The sequence below is a fragment of the Meles meles genome, chromosome 8, assembly GCF_922984935.1.
Source record: "Meles meles chromosome 8, mMelMel3.1 paternal haplotype, whole genome shotgun sequence".
Lineage (NCBI taxonomy): Eukaryota > Metazoa > Chordata > Mammalia > Carnivora > Mustelidae > Meles > Meles meles.
The window spans coordinates 46050711-46073144 of record NC_060073.1 but is presented as its reverse complement, the minus strand read 5'-3'; the positions used below and the strand labels follow the sequence as shown (position 1 = coordinate 46073144).

Genomic DNA, 22434 nt, shown 5'->3' with positions numbered 1-22434 from the left:
CAATGCTGCTGGGCATGGATGGGAAGCATCTACCAACTCCCAATCAAGTAAATTTTTTTTCACCATGGAAGGCCCAATATTGGTTCTCATAGCATGCCCTGGCCTGACAGAAATTTCATGGGTGTTTCCTAGGAGGAAGATTTGCCTGTCTCTTCATTTGGCTATAGCTTGGTGACTCTGTAGTAGCTGTCTTAACTACTGTCTTAACTACTAACTCTATCATCTGTGCCATTTTGGGATCTGTTTCTATTGATTGATTTCTCTCCCTATTATTGTTCATATATTTTTGCTTATAAAAGCCTGGTAATTATTGACTGGATGCTACACACTATGAATTTTACATTGCTAGATGTTGGAGTTCATGTTCGTGAATTCTTTCAAATATTTGTGGACTTTGTTCCGAGACATAGTAAAGTATGGCTCCTTCTAGGCTTGCTTTTAAGCTTGTGAGGTAGGTTCAGAGAAGCCACTAATCTAGGGATAATTTGGCCTCATTACTGAGGTATCACCCTTTGGGCAATCCTACTTGATACCCCTTATGTCAGAAGATCTTTCCACTCTGGCTAATGGGAACACAAATCATTCTCAGTCATTTGTGAATCTTGCAGGTGCTTTGCCTGCTACATCTGGTATTTTCCTCAGGCCTCAGAGAGTTTCCTCATATGCATATGCCAATCAATACTCAGCTAAATACAGGGGAATCTCCTACAGATTTTCAGTATTCTCTCAGTGTGCAGCTCTCTCCTCCTTGGTACTGTACCTCACAAATTCTGCCTACCTTGGTATCCCAAAACTCTGAACTCTATGTCTCTACTCAGAGAGCCTGCCATGTTCCATGTAGGTACCTGTCTTTGCACTATGACCTAGAATCTACCTCTAGACAGTTAGCTGGAATAACTGTAGTACTTGCCTCACTTGTTTCTCTTCTTTCAGGAATCATTGTCCTCTAGTCATATTGCAAATGTCTGAGAATCATTGTTTTATATATTTTGTCCTGTGTTTCAGTTGCTTAAGCTGGAGACTAAATCTGATCCCTGTTCCTCCATTACAGCTGAAAATGGAAATCCTCTAGGTATTTAATTAGGCTCTCTTTTGTTACACAAATGGATAGTTCAATTACAACAAACACCACCAGCACCACCATCATCTTCAACAGATCATCATCATCAAAATCATCACTACACTTACATTTATGGAATACTCACTATATGCTAGAGCGTTTAAGGCCCATAATATTAACTCTCATTTTTCAGAGCAGAAAACTAAGGCTGAAAGAAGTAACTTGCCCAAAGTGACACAGATGGTAAAAGTGGTAGAACTAAAATTTGAACCAAAAAATTCTGATTTCTGATGTTGATAATTATAGCAGATAAAAATTCTGAGTGAAAGACGGTGTATAAGGCCATCTACGTTTAATTTTGCTACCTTCAGCAAAATGTGCCCTATGTCATGTGGTCATGTTATATACAGAGGGAAAGCAATGATTATAGATAGAATTATATTTTAGTGACCATAATCCGTTCAATTGCCAATTCATGAACTTCTTCAGTAATAGGTAGAATCTATTTTTTTTAATTGAAAAAAATTTGCTTTATGCCCTGATCTATACATTTTTACCCACACATACAATAAACAATATAGTAAGCATAAAGAATGTTTCCTTTGATATTAACATAAAATATAGTCAAGTCAAATTATATAGAGAACTCCCTAAGAATTTGCATGTGGTCAAGTGAGTAATAAAACTCAGTTGGCCCACAAAGCTGGAATGGTAAAAGCAGATGTAAACTTGAATTTAACCAGGGAACATTTTACTCATCCAGTAAAGGCTTGGTTTGGTGCAGTTCCATTTGGCCAACTCACGTACAAAATGACTTTTTCATGTTAAAATATCTAATACCCAATATCTCAAGTAAAAAAGTTTGATATGTTCATATTCTAACAACTATAATTAAACAAAGCATTTTGGTTTGGTTGTAGTGTTCTGACTCTTGTTCACAAACAGAAATTCTTGGAACACAAAAGAGACAGCCTGTTTCCATAAGTAATGTTACCTTATTAAATTTAAGCTGCCTATTGTCATACCTCAATATTTCTAACAAAAAGTATAAATGTTCATCTATTTCTCTGGAGAATTTAAAGCATGGGTGGCATTTAATTAATTCCTATCTGCACATTATAGAAAATAAAATCATTTCAGTGGTTTTGTAGCATTTGATGCTGTTTTGTTGGCCTTAGATGTTTCCCTTGCGAAAATTTAATAATTGCAAAGTTTCTCCAAATGTACTACTTTGGGTACATTATTGTAATGTATTATTGTAATACCTCTGTGCTTAGCATATGCCTCTAAGTAGATAAGCCAATGATACAAAGCAATTGTTTCTCTGAACTGTATTATAAAAACCAACCAGTACCACCTATAGGTACCAGCTGCAGCACAAAGTTGGAGCATATCATCCATTTTCCTCTGTCGCCAAATACTGCCCAGGTGCCACGTTTTAAGACACTGAGAATTAGTGAGCAAAGGCCTCTATCACTGTCCCAGCCATAACCTGGGAGAGCCTGTTTATCCTCTCAACCACAAGGCATCAAAGGATGAATAGATAATGACACCACTCATTCCTCAGAGCCCACATTAACTATTCCTGAAGGAGAGACCTTTATCAACAAACTATATGAAGTTCAGCCATAGATTCTTTTCCGTCCCCCTTTTCTTAAATCTAAAGTTTTGAGAACCTCCTTTCCTGATTCTATAAGTTGCTCCCACCTGTTTAAGGAACTTTGAGAGAAAGTGTCACAAGTCTATGACAAAGACTGGCAATAAAACCATGGCCATTCATGCCAGTGAACATTAAAAAATAAAAGCCAGAATCCAAAGGGGAAAAACTCCTGAGAAGTGAGTTTGCAGATTTAGGTAAAGATCTCACAATATGGCACTATTGTTATCAAAAGGGAAACACCTGTTTCTCAGAGCTCAATCATGAAATTTACCGTAATGAGGAGCATTTGGGGTTCCTTTATGCTGCTATGCTTCCTGCTGTTCATTCCCATCCCAGTCTCCTTCACTACTTTTCTTGTGAAGCTGTTTTCCAAACTGTTTTCACAATCCTGCAAAGCAAGTACCTTAACTTGAGTTACAGGGCTGGTCCCTCTCTTTTCATTTTTTATCCCGGTAGGTGAGACTGCCCCTGCTGTGTTTGGTGGCTGTGGAGCCGATGGCATCTTTGCTCCAGGTGACACCTGCATGCTGGCCAGCTGAGCTGCATAGAGCTGCTGCAAAACAGGGAAGACAAATGTTATCTTTTTAAATGCAGCTGAAATTGAGTTTCACAAAAAGCGAAAAACAAAACAAAACAAAAAACTTACCGTATCATTAGATAACTATTTCTCTGACAGCCTTGCAATTTCTCTTTCACTACTTTTTTAAAAGAGGAAATAAGAGAGACCAAATAATATAAATAAAGAGTACTAGCATGAGAGCCATCGTCCTGTTCCTGGTCCTTCTGGCAATCACTTTATGGACCTGAAGAAAGAGTTTGGTTGCTCTAGAGCTTGGTTTCTTCGGTACAAAAAGGAATCTGACTAAATGGTTTCTATGATTTTTTCTAGTGCCTAAAATTGTTATAAAAAGTTCTTCAAATATCAGTATGTCCATTCATGTAATTTTAATATTCATGAACTAAGTAACTAATCTGAACTTTCCTAGGGATTCCTGGAAGAACATTGTTCTTATTCAATACTGACCAAGCCCCTCTGGGGATGCTGATCCTTCTGGATGATAAGAATGCTGCCCTAAAGATCCCAGAGGCCCAACAGCAGTCACTGTTCTCTTGAGGTCTTATTTCAAGGCAGCATATAACATAATCCTCAAGAGAATATAGCCAGATCATTGACCAAAAAATGAAATGGAATGAAATGAAATAAAATAAAGCTTCTTTTTCCAACACAGGATGTTAAATCCTTAACTATTGATTAATAGCTTTTGGGTGAAATTGATAATAAATGAATGTGTTAACCTGCTATGGTTAACCAGAATTCTGATACCTCAGTCTTCACACTATTTAATGCTTGGAAACTCCATTCAAATATTTTCTTTTCTTCTTATAATCAAGATTAAGTCATTACCTTGATAGTCATATTTCTAGCATAACAAATAGAAAGCTTCCTAGTTCATCAACCACAGAGAAAATAGCTCAAACTTTGCCATATTAGTAAGGGGGAGAAAAAACAGGTGGTTTGTGTGTAATTTCCAGCATTACTATCATTCAGATGGACAAATAAAAAAAATTACAGTAATCAAAAACAGACCTTTCAGCACATGTAATTAAATGAAAGCTTAATAAAGAATAATTTGCAAGAGCCAGATGTGCTTATGTCATGATTGTTGCTTTCTTTGGAACAATTTTTCTAATATAACAAGCCTCTAAAGAAATTAAAGTTCCATAATTCTGTATGTGCAATGACTCAGTGGCAAGAAAAATTCACAAGTAAGAGTCAGTCAAACTGCTAGAACTTTGGGGGAGAAAAGGCTGCCTCTTCTGTTTCCTTTTTACTCTGTGGTATCCTTTTCCTTTGAAATGCAGCCAGGTGTCTTCAAAGTGGGTGGGGGCAAGTGAAGCTTCTGAAATTTTTCTGCTTGGATAAAGCCACTGAAGAAAAGTTTTCTACTGAATGGAGTGAAGATGGTTGAGAGCTGAGAAAATGTCGGCCACACAGTATCCGGCGTCATGACCAATATGCCCTCCTACTGAGTATTAAAGAGTCATGGAATCTTAGAGAGGCGAGAGTCCTTACGTATCATTTATGCCTTCATTTTCCCTCAATAATTCACAAGATCAGAAGAAAGTCAATTTTACTCAATGTTGACTTCCCAGGGAACCTCAACTAGGGAAAAAAAACTACAGAAAAACAAACCCTCAGGAACAAATCTATTTTTTAAAATGCTGACTAAATTCAGAAAACCTTCAAACTGAACAATACAGTCATTTCTTGCTTTTTAGAAATAATGTAAATTGCTTCCTCTAAAGCTTTGATAACCATTTATTTCATATTGCGTTCTAGTGGTTTGTACCTAAGAGGAAAGACCTCGGAAATGCTGAGATTCCTCAGAATCCCTTGTGAGCTGTGATCACTGACCGTGCGTGACAAGAAGCAGCATCACCACATGCCATGAATTTACAGAGCTGGGTCAGCTGGACAGTAGGGTATCAGATAAGATTGAGTAGAATAAGCCTTGAAATAAAAACCAGAAAATAGAGCCCAATATAAAGATAGAAGGCACTCATGAAAGTAAAAATTGTCACATCCTGTCTAACAAAATATATAATTTTAGATGTAAGTACCATGCTTTTCAGACCGAAGACTTCAGATCTGACCTAGATAAAAAGAATGCCATTCACTGAATATGTGCAGGTTTACCAAACAATTTCACAGACAGCTCATCTTCTAAGCTAACATTAATTGAAGATGATCTATATGCAAGTCTCTGTGTTAGAAGCTGTGGAGGATTCAAAGTCTTGCAACAAGTACATGGTTTGGGAGAAGATGTAAGATATAGACCCTGAACATCTGATGTGCACCTTTTTTGTGCCACTTACCACTTTTTTTTTTAAACCTGTGTTTAGTTGTGTGGCCATGTCTTATCATGTTGGATAGACTGTAAGCTTACTGAAGTCACCATCCACCTGATTATTGCTGAATGCTTAGCAGCAAAAATAGTGCCTTGCACATGAAAGATAACCAATCAATATTTTCAGGATTAACATACTATATAAAATCACTGGCTGTTAGGAAGGATAGATATTCTCTACAAATGAGGCAATAGAAGTGGTATGTGATGATATGTGTTGTATATAACAACTAATTTTATGCTGCTGAGTTTAAAAAAAAAAAAAGGAAAGTAAACCCAGCCTAAATTAAATTACAATGTTTCACCAGAAATTATTCTTTTGAAGTCATTTGTTAAAATGTTAACTAGAGGGGCGCCTGGGTGGCTCAGTGGTTTAAGCCGCTGCCTTCAGCTCAGGTCATGATCTCAGGGTCCTGGGATCGAGTCCCACATCGGGCTCTCTGCTCGGTAGGGAGCCTGCTTCCCTCTCACTCTCTCTGCCTGCCTCTCTGCCTATTTGTGATCTCTCTCTGTCATAAATAAATAAAAAAATCTTAAAAAAAAAAGTTAACTAGAAAGTTTTTCAGTAACTGCTAACTGCAGTCACCTGTCTCAAACTTTTCTGACACAAATTCTACTGTTGAGCAGCAACTGTGGGGTAGCACCAATTTTTCTTCTCAGTCTAGTTAGTTATGAACTTTAAGTTTCTCTAAATGTTGCTGCATCCTTTTTTGGAAGAACACAAAATATGAGTTATTCAAATAAATAGTTTTAGTTCAAAAACTCCTTTGTGGGCTAATGCTTTGGGGAAAAGAAAGGTTAAACTCTAATTAACTATTGCGTAAGAGTTTACAAAAGTGTCATTCCAGATAGGATTCAGAGATCACAGTCCATAGTCACAGTGATATAATGATGAATATTCATTTCCAAACACACTTGAGGTTTACAAAACCAACAATGTAGTAAAGCTTATAACAGGCTTAGCCAGAGTCTCATAAACATGTAAACTTTGGTGAAGACTGTTAATGTAAATATAGATTTTTTTCCATTTCAATTTTGAAAAATGTTCAGTGGTTGTTTGGGATATTATTTCTTTATCCAAGATATATAAAAGACATGCAGTGCGTACATGTAAAAAATAAGCCTAGCTAAATATTTTTTTTCAAAATCATAAAACCACCCATATTTCATGGGAGCATTTTAAGAAATGCTTTTACTATTTTATGGCTAAAAAATTCCACCTTTATTATTATTAGTTTAGGTTTAATAAAGTAGCCAATATTAAGAGTTTTGGTACATTGAAAAATGCCACACTTAGCCCCAAAACTGAAGGAGTCTTCCTAGATTATTTAGTCTAGTTTCACCTCCTGATTCTGCTGATGCACGGAGGACTACAAAAGAGAAGCACCACGTCAAGACAGCATAACTAGTTGGCACTGGTATTAGAAGAACACTCATTCAACATCACCATTTAAAGTAGAAATGACTATATGATGAACCAACCATTACACCCTGCAGGCACATTTCCAGCATTGATGAATCTGTTCCTTGGTAAATCTTTATCAAACGCTTACCATTAACTAAACATTATGCTAAAAACCGGAGGTGCAACAACAAGCAACTATGAAATAGTCCCTGCCTTAACGGAGCTAGAAAGAAAAACTGATATTAAGTAAATGCTTAGACAGTGATTATGAATTATGGTTAGGTATGGGTAGGTGCTAAGAAGGAAAAATACAGAATGTCAAAAGACGATAGGACAAAGGTATGTAACATAGTCTAGAGAATCAAAATAGCTTCTCTAAGGAAGTAATACTTTAAGTAAGAACTATCCAGGTGGAAAGGTTGTAAAGAATATTCCAGAAAAAAGAACACTGATTATTATGGCTCTGAGGTAGAAAAGAAGATAAGATTTCAAGAAACCAAAAAAGGGCCAATGTGGCAAGAGTATTAAGTGAGGGTGGAATGGCATGAGAAGAGACTAGAGAAGGGTACAGTCTTATAGGTCACATTTTAGGCTTTATCCCTCAAAAAAGAAGTTATCCAGAAAAAGCAGTGAACCAAAACCAAGATACAAAGAATCTTTCCTATGCTTTACCACTAACTCACTGACCAATCTTTTAAATACATTAGATTAAGACAGTCCTATGGAAAGCTCACAAATTCGTAAATATATACCTCTAATACTGTTTCTAAAGTAGCCTGAGACTAGCCTTAAAAAACCGATCTTGTGGGGCGCCTGGGTGGCTCAGTGGGTTAAAGCCTCTGCCTTCGGCTCAGGTCATGATCTCAGGGTCCTGGGATCGAGCCCCGCATCGGGCTCTCTGCTCAGCACCCACTTACCCCCCACCCTCTCTGCCTGCCTCTCTGCCTACTTGTCATCTCTGTCAAATAAATAAAATCTTTAAAAAAAACCTATCTTGCATTTGGATCCCAGTGATACTTTAATAACTAGGCCTACTTACATTCAACACAAAACGATATGTCTACCCAACTCAGCCTTATGGTGAAATTCTTGAGTGTCTTGGAGTATATACCTAGACTATGGTCAGTATAAATATACAATATAAAAAATATATTGTGTCAGAGTCACTTTATAACACTATTGCACTTGAGAAGAGAGGCTTGCTTTACCCCCAGTACAGCCAAATTTATGTCATTATAATGAGTGGTGTCACGGTGTACCTACTACTTAACATAATGTGAAATATGCAGGTGTATACATATACACCTGCTTTCAGTGATAAAATCATGTAAGATCTCCAGTGGAGAGCTCTATAGACAAAAAGGTGCAAGGCCTGTATTCTCATAATCACACGATTTTCACATAACCACATAATCACTCACCCAGCCATTCAATCATCACCCCCATTCATTCATGGGTTCATTCAACAAGCATGCACTGTGTACTAACTCAGTCAGGTTCTGTGCCCGGCATTTTAAATTTATTATTTTATTTAGTTTTCAAAATAATTATATAAAATGGGAATTATTATCTATTTTAGAGTCAGTCTCACTTTAAAGCCCATGTGCTTTAAATAAGCTATACGGTGAATATTAATGAAACCCATTTCCTGTTCCTAGCCACCAGACAAGAATCATTGTCCAAAGAGAAGAGAGATTCTGATGTTGCTGCTGTTCCAAGTTCTCAAATAGCAAACTATATTACCAGATGTCTTGCAGCGACTTTCTCTCAAAAGGCACTTCACAGTCCTCAAATACGGAAAGAGTTAATGGTACCACCAGCCACCTTGAAGCAGCAAGGGGCACAATTTTGATCTAAACGACTCCCTTCTTCAGCCAGTCTCCGAGCCATAAGAGAAGACACTGGAAATACCCTAGTGACACATATTTGATAGAGTGATAAAGTAAAAAGAACTATGCAGGGCATAGGTAGAAACAGGAGAACTTGATAAACATGGAAATTGTCAGGGGCTTTAAACTGGCACCAGTACGCTCCAGTGTATGGAGACCAACGGTAAAAAAGCAGGCACAGCTTCACACACTAGATTCTCTTTGCAGTAAATTCTCTTGTGTTTTGTCATTTCAATTAGAAAGGGCATTTTAAAGTGGCCTGTCGAAATCTGGCCTAGAGTGAAAGAAAAAACACTTTCCCTCAAATACAACTAGCCTATTGGTGGATAACGATAAGGAAGGGAAGGGAAAAGGCTAGTCTGTAAAAACAGATTCAACAGGCTCTCGTGAAACCTTTCGACCCTGACCCTTACATTTACCCCACCTGCTGTAGCCCCATATAATATCTGGGAACGCCAGGCCCCTAGCCCTGGTTAACTCAGATTCTGTTCTTGTGCACCACACACTACTGGGGGTGGAGGGAGGGGGGGGGGAATTGGAGAAGTTGGAAGAAACAAGCGGGGTGGGTGAGAGGCATCTTTAAGGAAATGTCAATATTTACTTGATTGATGCTGCCTAACACTAGGCCCCAAGCCTTGCTCAGTTCTCCAGGGACACCCTGGGTTTTGTTACCTTCTCAAAACAATGCTGATGACCATTCCTCTGCCTACCAAGCAAGGCAAGCTATAAAGCTGGACAAGTTCAGCTGTGAGGCTGTGAGAGGGTGGAACGGAGACAGGGGTAATTAAGCAGCATGATTTAGTGCTTGTTCAGCACAGGGAAGAAAATATGTCAGTAACAAGTCATTACAGACTGGTTGGGGGGGCTGGGGGAGTGCAGAGAAAGCTTAAAAATAATTTGAAAGAGATCACAAATACTTTTACTTCTCATAAACCTCCAATGTCAACAAAACGATCCAGGAAATATAGCTGTGGTTTTATGGAAGGAAAGAACTGAAGTCCTTGTTTTTCAGCATAGAAGGTACTTGTTTAGCTACGCCCCTAATACTTGACACCAAAGAAAACTGGCTGTCAGGATCGGAGATGAGAAGGAAGAGGGGAAGATCTACCACCCCACCCCTCACATATGGGGATAATTTCCAAGTCAGCCTCCTTGGTTCTCCTGCCATATTCTTTCTTTTCCTATTAACCCCACTTGTTTGTCATAATCCTACTCATCTTTTAAGTCTCAAGTCAAAAATCACTTTCCCTTAAAGCCTCATCTGATCCCTGCTAATTCTGTGCTCCCACCTTATCTCTTCTACTCCCGCGTATTCTATGGAATATCTCTCTCTCTCTCTCTCTCTCTCTTTTTTTTTTTTCCATGTCTTGATCTCCCAGCAGATCCCAAGCTGTTTAATGGAAGGACTCAGTCTTATTTACGTCCTTAGCACCTAATATCATGCGGGACGTTTAATAGATGCTCTGTTAACAATGCCTAAAACTCCTTTACTTCCTTTCTTATCTCTATCATTTTGGAATCATTATCATTTCTGCCCACACCCTTTTCTTCATACACCTTTCCTCACACCTTGTCCAAACGGAACGCCAGAGATGGAAATCATCTTTCTCTGTTTTGGTTTTCTTGAACCTATAAGCCTGTGGGTTCCTTAAGTCAGTGGTTTTCTTGCAGGTAAACACCAGATAACAACGTTAGCAGAAGAAAGAACTGTAAACATCATCTAATCTAATCCCTTTGCTTTACAGAGGGGGAACTCAAATTTATTGAACAAAGGTGATTTGCATAAGAATACCACCTGGTGAGCAGAAGATAGATGGAAATTTAGAACCCAGATTCACTACCTGCCCCTCCAGTATTCACAGGGACTCTTTTCTCCTTGTGTTCTGTTCTCTTAGGAACTCAGTGCAAATAGAATATGTACATTTTATCAGAGCTCTTGATCCGGACTACATAAAAGGATTGTTTTCCCACCATTCCCCTGGAATTCAAAGAGAACTGTATGCTATATGTGCTTGACAAGTAATCCCTGGGCACCCAAGAATAATTTATGTTGTAGAATTCTATTTTAATATTTGTTTTAAAATGTACAAATTTTAAAAATCAACTACAGTAATTAGCCTAAGGTAATTATAATCACGTTAAGGTGTTTTCAGATTTTTAAAATGAAAGTTTATGCAAATACACACAAAGGGCCAAAAATCTGTCTCAGGTGAGAGCGGACCTATTTCAACCCCTCTGAGACTTAAGCTATTTGTCCTTCCACAACAACCAGAGGAAAAATAGGACAAGCACGGACTATAAGCCATTGGAAAGCCAAGACCTGTTTAATTCATTTCATTATCCCCTGCAGCCTGCTCAAGAATGTCAAGTAAAGAAAAATGAATTGAAAAAAGAGTTTTCCTGGCTAGAGATCCTCTCACTTATTTTCTTAAGCAGAGTAGCTCCTCTGACATAACCCATTGTGCTTATGGGGTGGGGAGGTAAAGGGAGAATAGGCTTGGTGTGGAGGAGAGGAGAAGCTGTTAGAAAAAAAAAAAAAAAGAATGAAAGAAAAGAAAAAAAAAGGCGAAAGGCTCAGGTCAATGGTCCTACCTTTCCATGAAGAGAACTTTTAAAAAAAAAATCTGAATCCATCAGGTTGAGCACCCAGGCAGTCATCTGCTACAACAACACAACACAACAACACAAAAAACAGCAGAATTCCTTCTTGGGTTACACCAATTACATCAGAATGAGTCCAGAAGAGCTTTTCCTCACGGAACATAGTTGCACAGTGCAAATAACGAAATATAAACAAAGCAAACCCCCAATAATTTTAACCAGAAAACTCAGACTCTCCTTGCTGCTTCCAAGTATCTTTCTTTCAGGGTGCCAAATAAAGTATGTAAATTCATAATGCTTTATTTACAGAAATAAAGTCCAGTCATTGAAACAATTAGTACTTTGGTTCTCGAAGCAAGTTATTCAAAGAGGTGATAATAAGGGCAGTTGGAAATCAACATTATGGGAATGAATCTGACTGTTTCCCTTCTGTTTCCAAGAGCTGGGCAAGCACTGCTGAAGAGACCCAGCTCTCTGAATGTGCTCCAAGTGGTACAGCTTGCATTTGTAACGCTCCTTTAACTCTAGTCATAGAGCCGTAGCTCATCAGGGAAACTTAAACAAGTGCATCTTGACTGTACCAATAGGAAATAAAAACTTGTCGAGGAGTCCAGAAGTTGGAATTGAAATCTAAGCATTATTTCCCATGACCTTTAAGTCACAGGGAAGTTTCAGTGGGTATATATATTTGAGCACATGTGCTCAGTTCAGTAAAGTACTTTTTTAGTAAATGAGTTAGGTTCCTAATACTTAAAAGCATTGTTTCTTTGTAACCATAAGGTGTACTTTGGTTCAGATTCATTCAAAAATTATTTACTGAGTGGTTACTAATGGCCAGGCACAATTTAGGAAAACAGAAGTGAGCAGTGATTTGGGGGCAAGGAGAGGAGAGGAGAAGACGATAAATAAGCATGTAGATATATGTAACTTGGATGCTAATATGTGCCATGGAATATTAAGTGACCAGGTATATGGGTATGGAGGAGGGAGGATTTTTAAATATTGACGAGGTCAGGAAAACTAAAAGAAGGGGCATGTGAGTAGAGACCTGAAAGGAGTAGGGGAGTAAGCCATGTCACTACCCGGGGACAGCATCCCAGGCAGAGGCAATGGATTGGTGAATGTCCTGAGGCAAAGAGATGCTTGTGCTTGGAATGTGTGAGGAACAGCAAGGAGGTCAGTGTGGCTGGGGCAGAGTGAGCTGGGCAAAGGGTGATGGGTCAGATGTCAAAGAGAGGGCAAGGGAGCCAAACCATGTAGAACTCAAACACTATCTAACGGACTTACTAGTTTCCATTCCGAGTTTCCGGGTTTCTAGGAAACAACATTACAACAACATGGCAGACCTGGAAATCCCTCAGCAATACCCACAGAAAAGTCTGGAGATATGCCAGGACTGCCTTGCCTTGGCCCACGATGACTGCCAAGAAACCAGATGCTGTTGCTTGAAAAATATTCTACAACTGCTCAGCTTCTATGCCCTTCGATTTCCATCCATAATGAAGCCTCCAAAACAACAGACTGAAGACAAATATGAGTGACTATTCAATGAAAAAAAAGGTAAGTTTTTATTTAAATTGTTAAAAATATATATTCGGGAAAACAAAAATTGTATGAAAGAAAAGTATAATATTTTCTAAATGTTATTTTTCTTTACTTTAATCAATGGACAAAACAAATGCTGCTGGTTGGAAATAAACATGTTTATTATGAAAATGTTTTTAGTTTTTTAAACTGAACTTGGTGTTTAATTTCTCAGGAGACTGTGGAAGACTGAACATAAGAGTCATGCTAATGAACACAATTCATGCCTATGATGAAATGCACAGATTATTAAACAGAAATTTCATATCAATAATATTAACATGAAATGTACATTTGTAATAAATATTCAGGGAGGTAAGGGTGTATTTTGAATTCACTTTTAAGCAATCCAGTAAACTCGATAAGAAATAATACAAAATGTCTTCTTCTTACTTTACCCTTTTATTTTCTCCTGTATTTTTAAAATTCAAATAAATGGTTCACAGTGTTTCAGAGCCACCTCTACTAACTGTCATTTTCTGAACTACAAATTATTAATATTGCCAATTGGAGAAGTTCAGCATATTTTGCTGTATGTAAATATGCCATCTGTATCCTACAGTAATACCCATGGCTTACTCCCTAATTAGCAGAAAGGAATGATACCTTATCCATGGCAGCCATGGTAAAAGTCATTCAAATAGTGTGTAATAAGCACACAACACACTTTATTGTCACTAGATGTGATACTGATACATATATCAATAATCCACCTTTAAAAATCCTTATAGCAGATGAAGCAAGTAATGGTTAACACAAAGTACTAAAGAAGACACTTAGAAAAGAAAGGGTCATATGTTGCTGTGAGAGGCAGGGCAGCACAGTGATTAAGAGTGCACACTCTTTTGTCAGAACTATGTAATCTAAGGCAAAGTTATTTAATCTCTCTGGGTCTTAAATTTCCACATCTTTAAAATGGGAAAAATAATAGTACCTACTGCAAAAGACTGTTGTGCGGAGTAAATGAGTTAATGCACATAACCTGGTTAGAAGAAGGGCAAACTATAAAGACTCAATTCCTGTAGGCTCTTATTCCTATCAGTATATTCTCTTGAAGAAATACCACTCCAAAGATCTTACTCAGAAAAACATCTGGCATTTTTATTCAATTTAGCAAAAACGTATTAGGGATAAAAAGATGAAGAAGATACGCAGCCTCTCGGGAGCTCACAGCAAGGACAGAAAGGAGAAGAGGAGGGAGCTCCAGGATGATGAACAGCGGCATTGAAGCACGTACAAATTGCTACTGCAACCCCATCTCCGGGAACTATCAGGGATTTCCAGCTTTATTGAGATACTGGCAAAAATACCGTGTCAGGTTTAGGTGTACAACGTGATGATATGATATGTGCACATAATGTGATATGATTACCACAATACTGCGAGTTAACACACCCATCACAGTTAGTTTTGACTGCGAACAGTTAGGGAAGCTCTGCTCTTGTGGAAGCTCTGGAAAGAGATCCTATGGTAGCTAAAATCTATAGCAGTCCTGTAAAATTATTTAACCAAAAAAAAACCAAAAAAAACAAAAAACCAAACCAATAATCTTGAGAAGAAAGACTACCAAACTCTAGAATGCGCAGTGTTTAGACTTAAGAGTTTCTATTCTGCTTTTATTAACGTCCTCCCTCCCAGCCCATTCCCTCAGGCTAGCACCCAAAGACTGCTTCACAGAGCTAAGATGATGACACTACAGGCCAACGCGGCTATAAAATGTGGCACTTCTCTAGTAAAGGAACCCTTCACTATTCATTTAGGGAACAGGAACTTTGTTCTGTTCTTGGTTTTTGTTTTTGTTTTTGTTTTTTGCTTTGTTTTGTTTTGTTTGTTTTTTGGGGGTTGTGGGTTTTTTGTTTTTTCGTTTTGTTTTGTTTTTTGGTCCATTGTTGGACAGAGAAAATCTTTAGGCAGTCAAGGTCCTAATGTAGGAGGGATATTTCAGAATCTCAATACCTCGTGTAAGCCTACCATACACCTCTGTAAAACTCTCATTACGTGATGTAAAATTGCAGCTTTAGTTTGTTAAGAGGACATGATTCCGAGTGGACCGTGAAATATTTATGTCTCTATGCGGCTCTTTGAAGGAATAATCTTATGTTTTTGTGCCTGTCGTGGGTCAGAGGTTCAAATCAGCACTTCTTTCTGTCACTCCTTATATGTTTTACTATAATTTACAGCTCAGCAAGAGGACTCATAAAACAGAAGTGTCTATTTTATTTCAGCAACTAATTCTAGTTAATCAAAGATTTCCAGCCAAACAACTCAGCATGAAACTCTGCATGGAAAATATGAGAAGAACAAAGCATTTTGTCAAATAACACATCTCATGATGTAAACACATATGTCTCTTAGAGGGAATTTTATCGTTTCCACATTATCGGCGTACAAAAGGAGCATTCTTGTCGCAGACCCGGTGCGACTGTGGAGGCATCGTCATTGGAAACAAGAGCCTGATTAGGTTCCCACACAGATATGAATAGACTTTCCTTTTTTAGTGAAATCGCTGCTTTTATTCCTTTTTAAAACAGACTGGTAATTGTCACCCTAAAAACACTGAATTGTACTAGGGCAACATTTGTTTCTGCTCTTTTTTCCCATCTTTTTTAGAATCAGCCAATAACGTTACTATCCCTTCTGGTTGGTCCTCTTCTGGAAAGTCTGAGTTAATCCACAGCTGTGTGAATGTGAAAAAGGGACACAGCAGGCAAAGTCTATTGGGTCTCTTGTCTGCTAATAAAGTGCACAGTCTGCAGGACAGATGTTAAGAGGATCTGTTAAATAAGTCAGTGGCAGAGATCCTGACCTCCGCCAAGGAACATTTTATTATTCCAGAAAGGGGCATAATTGCACAATTAGAAGAACCATAGCTTTTCTTTACAGATTTTTACTCCTTGTTTCATCATTTGGTTGAAATACAGTATCAGGGCCTGTTCGCTGAGAAGCAATGTGCTAAATATGATTGGGTTTAGCACAAACTTCAGATTACGAGATTTCCCCAAGTCCCAGGGAAATGGTTGGACCTTGGCTTTGCTTCAATCTTAAACAGTTTTGTTTATTCTGCATGTATCATTACACTATTTGTACAGTTTCGTTTGCCACAGGGTACCATTGTACTAAAGGGACTATGAATCTTACCAAACATAGTTCCCTAACTATTAAATCTAGTGCAATGGGAAATGTAACCTAGAGATCAAATTAATAGAGGAATATCACATCATAAAGTTGGTCGCTATACCTTATACCACTTTACCATTTACGGTGTGAATAAAATCATGTCTGCCACATGCACTGCAAATTCCCAGGTGTGGTGTGAAAGGCACTCTGTGATCTGACCCCTTGCTTACCTTTCCAACCTCACCAGCCACGGCTTTTGTACACTCGGCCTGTGCCAGACTGTTTGTCGTTTCCTGAATGTGCCACGCCGTCTGTTGCTTCTACACCTGGCGGCAGGCTGCGCTCTTTGTCTGGGGTGTTTTTTCTTTTCTCTGTTATCTCTGCCATGCTGTATCCTTGCCCCATACACCTAGTGAGCTTCCATTCTCCTTTCGAGATTCCATTTTAACATCATCTTATCCATGAAGATTACCCATATTTCCCCAGGCAGAGCCCAATACCTCTCCGTCCCACAGTGTCTTCATTCTGGAGGCACATGTATTTTGGCAGTTATCACATGGTCTACCAGACTGTGAGCCCTCTGAGGGCAGGGATTAAGGTCTGATCTTAGCATCCGGCAAGTAGAAAAGTGTGCTTACTACACATCGTAGGTACTTAATAAACATTTGGGGGTGTCAATGTAGGAGTGAATTAATTAAATAATAAATCCTTTTTTTCATGTTAATATAAGCTTGTATTCTGGCCTTGTCGCTACTACTAACACTGCCACAGGGTCTCATAGTTGAGTATGCTTTATTTTGTTTTCTTAAAGCATAATCTTCATTAGGTTGGCACATTCAATGGCAAAACACCCATTTCTACAAAAACTCATCCCCACCCACCTGTACCTAGAGCAGGTAGAGGCTGGGCTATCCTGTCCTCTTGGCCATGTTTCAGTTGGGTTCAGTTCTTTTCTTATAAATGTATTCAAAAGAAGCAATTAAATTTAGCTCTTCACAGCGTTGCCTCACAATTCCGCATATCCTAACCAAGGCCATTTATAAACTGTGTGGCTTTCTTTCCGGGCCTCAGTCTCTTCAACTGTAAAACCAAAAACTTCACATAATACTTGACAGTGTGTAAAGCACTTTTCATAAGGATTTTCTTATTTGGTCTTCACAACTGCCATTTGGGGTGAGTATTACTCCTAATCCCATTTAGTGGAATCTGGGCATAGGAAGATTAATTTGCCCATGCTCATGGAACTGGTGGTAGAGTGTGAATTTGGCCCTCAAGGCCTCTGAGAGCCTTTCCAGCTCTGGAAATCTATGAAATTTACAATCTCATTGCCTATTTGTGAAGGCTTTTCTTTCAATATGGCGGCATTTTTTTCTTGATTAGTGGAAAGTCTAGTTTAAAGTACCTTATTCACTGTGTGGCCATCACTTCTTTCTAAAGAACACTGCACTGGGCCTTATGATTTCTGAATTCAGGAACGGTCATAGGGTATAGGTATCAGGACAAAAAGATTTCAAAAAGCCTATATACAGCCAGCTTGGTCACCAATAAGTAAATATATTTATATACATATTTACCAAATGATTTGCCACATATTATTTGTTCTTATCACTTTGAAGTGCTGCTCATTTGGCTGAGCTCTTCCCTTGGCTATCACCATTAAGAGGTCACTAGCTTGCTTAGTTTGAGTACCTAAAGCATGTAGCATATGCCTTTAAAATGTTTCTAATGAGTAAATGAATAAGAGAGATACTAGTATAAAGGTGCAGAGAGAATGTTTATTGAGTATTGACCATGTAGCAGACATTGTGCTAGGCGACGGGATTGTGTTACTTCATTTAATCCTTATAATATGGGAGGTATCATCATCCCCACTTCACAGATGAAGAGACCGAGGTGCAGGGAAAATTAGCTCAAGGTCACATAGCTCTTTTTTGTTTGTTGGTTGGTTTGGTTTTGGTCACACAGCTCTGTTAACTGAAGAGGTCTCGAGGAACCAATAAGCATGGCTTTCTTGAAACCTCCAAGCCACTCACTATTGTACAGACAGAAGACATGTCAGAGAGCAAGCTAGCTGCTGAGTAAAGAGGAAGCATGTTGCTCCAATCTATGGTGGCAAATCATCACCTAATGATATACAGTCATTTTCCTGCTTCCTAGTGAAGTATATCTGTGTTTGGCAATTGTGGTTCATAATCGGGAGGTGTGGCCGAGGGGGCTCTAAAATCAGGAATGGTCTGGTTGGATATAGATGAATTACATATGACTATTTTGCACTGTGACTAAAAAATGTCTCTTTATTAAAATGACTAAGAAATACCTCGTTATTAAAATGATTGATAAATGGATAGGGAAATGAAGGGCTTCCACCCCAAATCAGTCACATCCAGGCCTCTATTATCTCAATGACTCTTCTCACTCTCTCCTGGTTGTGTTCCATCTAAGCCAACAATCTACCTGTGCATTATCCAGAGGCTGCCCCTTGGGTCCTGGAGCAAACACTTGCTTAGAAGTGAACAAGATGTTCTGAGCAGGTAAACAGCCATGCTGCAGAGACGGGTGTCTTGTTGTATGGAGGCTAAGGAACTCCTAAACTCCGGGGGGCAATCCCAGTGTCATGAGGACTACATGGGGCACATACTCCTTTGCATTTACTGACAGTGAGTGTTTCTCCTGCCTTTTTTAAAAATTTATTTGATTTTTTTTTTCTTTTTAAGCAGAGCAAGTGATACTCCATTGAGAATGTGATGCTAAACCACTTTTCCTTCAGAGTTTTTAAACTGGGCCTCTGAGAAGGAGTTTGATACAATTCAATGACTGAAGTAATACCTTTGTCCATTTGAGCATTAAATGGCCCGTTGAAATACAGCTTAGTTAGAGGGAATTTCAGAAAATAGTACTTTCTAATATTTTTTTTTTTAAATTCTCTCCCAGCTGACTAAAGCAGAGCTTGGAAAATGCAGCTCAATCACTTTCCACAGCCTCTCAGGTCAGCCTCTCACCAGTGTTAATTAAATATAACCCCCTTAGAATACGAGAGGTTAAGTGAGAGCAACATCGCGTTCTTCTCCAATATACTACCGTGAACACAACTGGCCATAATCTGTTTATAAGAAGCCTTCCTTAAACACATAGATCTCACCAAGGAAAAATTATAAGAGGAAAAGCTACATAATGTATCGACCATTCAGCACAAAATACATTTTAACCTACACATTTCTATATCCATTGTGCTTAAAGAACACATATCATAAAGGAAATTGGTGTAACAGATGGTTTCGGTTCTGGGTAGCAAATGCAACCAGTTTTCAATGGGATAAAGCAAAACAGTAAAAGCCAATGCATAATTCAGTCAATCTCTTACCTAAAAGTTTTCTTTCTGGTCAAGTTAGAGAACTTGCCCCGAAAGCTACAAGTAGTGGTGCATTTTCTCTTTTTTGGCAGATGCTCTATCTTCTGTAGCATGACTTGGCCAGACTCTAAAACTGGACAATTGCTGAAATAATGGCTCTATACTAGCCACTTTCAATTAGAAGTCTTTTTAAGCGATTGGATTTACAGTTTTAAAAAGTTCCATACACTGTCCAGAGCTATTTGTAAACGAAATCACTTAAAATAAAGCTCTTTTAATACTCTATAATTAGTCTTGTCTCTCTGAACATGACTTTACTGTAAAGGCTCCTTCCTGACTCTCCTATTGTCCCAAGATTGCTGAGAAGAACGCAGCCAAGCGATAATTCAACATTATTGCTGCTTCAGTGCACTAATCACTTAAAGAGCAGCAAAGACTCTGTGCTCTCTGCCCTGCAGCCTCCGCAGCCTCCTGGCCTGAGGCAGGCATCCCGACCCAGCCATGTCCAGATGTCAAGAGGAATCCCCAGCTCCTGATGCAGCAGGCGCTCCATTCCAGTATGGTCAAACATCTGCTTCCTCTGCTGGCATGCAACCTGCTGAACATGCTCAGAGGGCAGCACGGGCTGGGGATGGGCAAGGACACACTCCCCAGCTACTCCCAGAGACTCATCGAAACTTTCAAATTAGAAGACAGCCTCCAGAAACCCTCCAAAGAATCAAGCTCTGGCACTCGGCAAAAACATTCTAAGCATTTTCCTCAAAAGAAAACTACAGAATGAGATAAGACAGATTTCATGATAGTTCTTCTTATACTTGTTAAATTCTATTAGGCTTGAAGTTTCTTCTGGACAGCTAACTGGAAATTTGGAAAATACATGAACTCTCTGGGAACCCTAAGAATGTCATGTTGACTTGGGAATTTTCCCTTTTTGTAATTTAATTAGATTACTTTTAATTCACTTGAATATTATAAGAGGGGAGTAAGTTATGCACAAAAGCCTCTAAACGACTGTGCTTCCTACATGTCAGTCAGCACAGTTTAAAGCAAAGAATCCCAGCCGAGAAGTAAATTTTAAAATGCACTTAAACCATCTCTTATAGTCCTAATTTTGCTTAATAGATGAGTAATCTGGTTTCAGTTACTTAATCCATCTGAGCCTCACTTTCTTCTTCTAAAATATGGGCATAATATTAAAGCACATTTATTATAAATCTGAAATATAAATTGCTCATTAAACTGTAAAAAAAACTATACAATGTGTATTATATATGTGCTGATACATATCTGTATACATATAAATAATACCCATACATTCTTATATCTGTTTTGTTTTGTTTTTAGAAAGACATTCAGGCTTCCTTTGTAATATCCAATTCACACATCAAATACAGGTTTTCTGCCAAGAATGATTCCATTCATCCTATGGGATCTCCATAAACAGCATCCTATAAAAACTAATGAACAGTTCCCAGGTCCTCACCAAATCTCATATTTACTTCATTCTGAAAGATAGACTTCTATACTATTATAGTCAGAAATAATATTCCTTCACTGAAAGTCAGAGTGGATGGTATGCTTAATACAATTGAAAAGATGAGCCTGAGGAGAATTGTGAGTGTTCTAGCCAGAAGTGACTGCTCAAATAAAATTGTTAGTTTTGAAGCTCAAACAGGAGCTGAGGATAAACAATCAAATAAGTCTCAGCTTTTAAAAATCTGCCTATCCAGGTTCAGATGTACGGGTAGATTGATAAGTGGATACTTCTGCTAAAATGAATAAGATTTGCAATCCCAACTCTTTATCATACATTTCTTTCCCCATTTTCTTTCTCCCCCACTAAAATGTAAACTTCATGAGGGCAAGGACTTTGTTTTATTCACTGCTATTTTCCCAATATCTAAGACAGGTTTTCTCAAACTCAGCATTACTATATTTTGGACTGGATCATTTTTTTAAAAAGATTTTATTTATTTATTTGACAGAGAGAGAGATCACAAGTAGGCAGAGAGGCAGGCAGAGAGAAAGGAGGAAGCAGGCTCCCTGCAGAGCAGAGAGCCCCATGTGGGGCTCAATCCCAGGACCCTGAGAGACCATGACCTGAGCCGAAGGCAGCGGCTTAATCCACTGAGCCACCCAGGCACCTCCTGGACTGGATCATTTTTGTTGGTCAGGGTTGGTGGCAGGGTTGGGGCGGGAGGGAGGGCAGGGAATATCCATTGTAGGATATCCATTATAGAATATCCATTGTAGGATATTCAGCAGCATCCATAGATGCTTTTCCCACTAGATGCCAGGAGTTATCTCCACCCCCATCAAGTCATAAGAATCAGTAATGTCTCCAGACATTGCCAACTGAACCCTAGGGAGCAACACTGCCTTCTGTTGAGAACCTTTGGTCTAGAATTATACTCGGCACTAGATACATAGGGCATATTTGTTGAATGATTAAATTTGTTATGTCTGAATTTTCATACAAACTTTTCCAAATTTCCTGAGCATGACAAAAAAAGATTTTGATACAACTCTAAGATATGCTGTTATATCATTGAAACCAGTAATATTCAAAGTAACAGTATAATTTCCAGTAATAAGAATTAAAGAAGAAAAGCTGTAATACTTTATTCTTACTTTAGTGTCAATGGATAAGTGAATTAGAGTGAAAATTTGATAAATACCCTAAAAATGGATTTTCTAGATTAAAAACAGCTCTGTTTCAAACTGGCTTTGCACGAGTACTGTATGTTTGCACTTTGTAGGGTTTGCGATGGTCAACACATGTATACATTCTAAGCAAAATTTTTTATACATTTCTATCATTTATTTATTTTTGTTTTAGTTCATATGGCTCAAGTTCAAT

At 38.4% G+C, this 22434-nt stretch overlaps 1 protein-coding gene across 9 annotated transcripts in view; it reads right to left on the bottom strand.

The window, feature by feature from the left end:
- The window catches only part of SOX6 (SRY-box transcription factor 6), a 645777-nt gene that overhangs the window by 87781 nt on the left and 535562 nt on the right, over positions 1–22434 (bottom strand). For all 9 annotated transcript variants that reach the window (XM_046016041.1, XM_046016039.1, XM_046016042.1 and 6 more), the window contains one exon: positions 3124–3273. In XM_046016041.1, the coding sequence (XP_045871997.1) occupies positions 3124–3273 (150 nt within the window). The remainder of the gene's footprint in view (positions 1–3123; positions 3274–22434) is intronic.